Source organism: Fukomys damarensis, unplaced genomic scaffold, assembly GCF_012274545.1.
Source record: "Fukomys damarensis isolate Sample0158 unplaced genomic scaffold, DMR_v1.0_HiC HiC_scaffold_12, whole genome shotgun sequence".
In the NCBI taxonomy this organism is placed as follows: Eukaryota; Metazoa; Chordata; class Mammalia; order Rodentia; family Bathyergidae; genus Fukomys; species Fukomys damarensis.
Window position 1 is genome coordinate 11,670,160 of NW_022900924.1, and position 2,351 is coordinate 11,672,510.

At 47.6% G+C, this 2,351-nt stretch overlaps 1 protein-coding gene across 1 annotated transcript in view; it reads left to right on the top strand.

The window, feature by feature from the left end:
* Vsig10 (V-set and immunoglobulin domain containing 10) overlaps positions 1-2,351 on the top strand; it is a 33,754-nt gene that overhangs the window by 4,816 nt on the left and 26,587 nt on the right. The window contains exon 3 of the mRNA XM_010604182.2: positions 283-564. Within this exon, the coding sequence (XP_010602484.2) occupies positions 283-564 (282 nt within the window). The remainder of the gene's footprint in view (positions 1-282; positions 565-2,351) is intronic.

The following is a 2,351-nucleotide window of genomic DNA, read 5'->3' on the forward strand; positions in this document are numbered from 1 at the left end:
TCCCAATGCAGAGGGGCTGTGCAAAAAGGGAGGTTATTCAAAGATCAGGAAAGGTAATAATATAGCCAAACATGGTGTTACATGCCTGTAATTCCTGTTCATTAGGAGGCTGAAGCAGGAGGATTGCAAATTTGTGCTCAGCCTGAGCAACTTACTAAGACCTTGTCTCAGCATAAGAAAAATTAAAAGAGCTAAGGATGGAGGCCAGTGCAAAGGCCCTGGATTGAGTCCTCTGTACCACGTAGAGGGAAGGCAGTGACCGCTTGACTTTTCCTTGTACAGGGCTGGAGGCTATCATCGTTGGTGAACTTCATGAGAACATCACTCTGCACTGTGGCAACATCTTGGGCCCCAGGGGCCTGGTGACTTGGTACCGGAATGACTCGGAGCCCGTCTTCCTTCTGTCCTCAAATGCCAGCCTTGTGCCAGCTGAGCCTCGCTTCTCTCTAGTGAACGGCAGCTCCCTGCACATCGGGATGCTGAGCCTGCAGGATGAGGGCAACTATATCTGCCAGGAGATGCGGAATGGGACTTGGTGGTTCCCAGTGTGGCTGCAGGTGGCCAGTAAGTGGGGCTGGCGGGGACTGGGGCTGGCAAAGTGCCCAGAGACTTGGGCAGGATGTGGCTGCAGTGAGGCGTATGGGTGGAGGGGCAGATGGCCTGGATTGCAGGCTGGGCTCTGCACTCAGGAGCCAGAGTGACTGCTTGTTCGCAGAGTTCTTCACCTGTAAAACGGGGATAAAAGAATTCCTGCCTGGTAGAATTGCTAAGAAGCATAGAAGCTGTGAATGTAGTGCTTTAAAATGCTCCGGGCATGTTAGCCATTGTTTTTAGGTTATTGTTAAAAAACATCCTTGTCTGTATCATTTTGTTACCTGACATAATCAAACTGTCTGAATTCTAGTCCTAAAGCTACCACTTAGTTCTGTGTCACCTTGAGCAAGTAGTTCAGTATCGCTGAGCTTCTGTCTGCCTTACTTACTGCTTGGGGAAATACACCGCATGCCTGTCGAGTATAGCAAGTGCTTTTATGGAATAGTGCTAAGTTCAAGGCTTGGCACACGCCACTGGGACTCACTGCACTTTACTAAAACAGTGTCGTAGCCGCTGGATACAGGTAGAGTTTGTAGATTGCAGTTTGTGGGCTGTATCTGGCCAGTCACCAGCTGTGTGCAAGAGTTTTTAATATGTCCTGCAAGCTGTGAACATTTTTTTTTCCTCCACTACTGGGAATCGAACTCAGGACTTGCCATCCCTGGCCCCTCCTCTGTGAACATGTTTTACACTTTTAAAAAGTTGAAAAAACAATCAATAGAAGACTAAATTAAACACCATTCAAATTTCAGTGTCTGTAAATATGGGTTTTTTTTTGGCATATAGCCATATTCATGAAGAGGTGGCAGAGGTGAATTCTGGGCCCTGGATGGTGTAGTCTCCAAAGCCTGAGATGTTTGCTCTCTGGCCCTTTACACACAAAGTGTGCTGGTCACTGCTTTAGAGGGACATTCTTGTTCTGTACCCAAGATACACAGTTTGGCAGAGAGAGTCCTGGGTGATCACTTTACTGATCTGGACCCACAAATTCCTTTACTTGTAAAATAATTTGCTCATTCCTTTATTCTATATAGATTTGTCGGGCCACCAATGCCAGACACCATTCTAGGCAGTGGGCTACAGGAGTGAACAAAGATAGGAAAGGACTCTGCCCCTGGAGCTGGCAGCCTGGTGGAGGGAGACAGACGGGACAGGGAAACAAAGACATCAGGGTGGCAAGGGAACTGGGACGGGGTCACGGGATCCGAGGGAACACTTTAAACTGGGAGGTTAGAAAGGAGCTTTTTTGGAGTTATAGGCTGGACATCCTTCATCTAAAAATCTAAAATCCTAAATGCCCCCAAATACAGATTTTTTTGCATTGAGAATGTTCAACTGATAAAGTCTGTGCAAATATTCCAGAAGAAAAATCTGAAACCGGAAACACTTCTGTCCCAAGCATTTTGGGTAAGGGATACTTAGCTGCCTTTTAAGCTGAACCAGGCACGGACAAGGGGAGAGAGCAGTGCGGGCAGAACAAGCGCTAGTGCAAGACGGGCAGTGTGATGTGTTCATGGATCGGCAGGAGCCCAGTGGGACAGGTGCCTGGTACGTGAGACAGGAGGACCTGTGGGATATGGGAGGCTGTGCTGGACCACGAGGGTTCTGGGTTGAATTACCTCCCAGATACGTTTTGTTTTGGTTTTTACTCTGTACTGCAAATCAAACTCAGGACTTTGCGCTTGCCGGGCAGGCGAGGCACTGCTGAGCTACATCCTTGGACCCTGTGGTTTTTTTTTTTTTTTTTTTTTTAAAAT